The sequence below is a fragment of the Numida meleagris genome, unplaced genomic scaffold, assembly GCF_002078875.1.
Source record: "Numida meleagris isolate 19003 breed g44 Domestic line unplaced genomic scaffold, NumMel1.0 unplaced_Scaffold831, whole genome shotgun sequence".
Taxonomy (NCBI): Eukaryota; Metazoa; Chordata; class Aves; order Galliformes; family Numididae; genus Numida; species Numida meleagris.
This window is the reverse complement of record NW_018365046.1, coordinates 1-936: the sequence shown is the minus strand read 5'-3', so window position 1 is coordinate 936 and position 936 is coordinate 1. Positions and strand designations below refer to the sequence as shown.

Sequence of the window (936 nt, the reverse complement as noted above, 5' to 3'; positions counted from 1 at the left end):
GGGGCACTTCCGGTCGGGCCTCCCCAAAATGGCGGCGCCCGCGGGGATTAAAGGGGAAATGGGCTTTGGTTACTTCCGGTCTCGTGGTCCCTGCTTTCCGTGGTGGCGGCGTTTACACGGGGTTCCCGTAGGTCCTGCTTCGTTTACATGGGGTTTTTGTAGGTCCTACTTTGTCTACATGGGGTTTCTGTAGGTCCTAGTTTAATTACACGGGGTTCCTGTAGGTCCTACTTTAATTACACGGGGTTCCTCTATGTCCTACTTTAATTACAAGGGAGTTTCTGTAGGTCCTACTTTATTTTCATGGGGTTTCTGTAGGTCCCACTTCGTTTACATCCGTACCCCGGAAGCCCCGCCCCCCAAAAACACGCCCATTGGTTGCCATCGTTTATTGACGCTCCGCTCTCAGCCAATCACAGCGCGCAACGCCCCCCCCCGACTCAGGGGCGGGACTTGCTCGTGAGTGGGTGTGTCCCGGAAGGGGCGTGGCCACGGGTAGCACGTGTCCAGCGCTGCAGCCAATGGGAGAAAGGGACGCTCCCGGGGGGCGTGGCCAGAACCCACTGCGCCGGCTGCTCCCACCTGGCGGGGAGGGAGGCGTGGCCAGGGAATGTGGGCGTGACCACAAACCTTAGCCCCGCCCACTGACCCGCTTCACCACTTACCATTCGTTGACGAGCGCCTGGAGGCGGGGCCACGCCTCGATGCGCTTCCGGCATTGGCTGGCAAGGGCTCGGAGGCGGGGCAACAGCTCGGCCACGCCCCTTTCCTCTTCGTCCCGCCTCGCTGGGAGAGCCACTGAGGGGCGAGTGGGCGGGCTCAGGGTTCGCTCCGACCAATCCCGAGCCGCGTTTGCCCTGCCCCCCCCCCCAAGCCCCGCCCACAGCTCACCATTAGGGGTGGGGTCAGCGTAGGCTCCGCCCATCGCCCGCAGCC

The 936-nt window shown here is 62.8% G+C and overlaps 1 protein-coding gene across 1 annotated transcript in view; it reads left to right on the top strand.

Moving 5' to 3' along the window:
- LOC110392038 overlaps nt 1-395 on the top strand; it is an 11,775-nt gene extending 11,380 nt beyond the window's left edge. The window contains exon 3 of the mRNA XM_021383982.1: nt 351-395. Coding sequence (XP_021239657.1) covers nt 351-395 — 45 coding nt within the window. The remainder of the gene's footprint in view (nt 1-350) is intronic.
- Nucleotides 396-936: the final 541 nt, after the last annotated feature.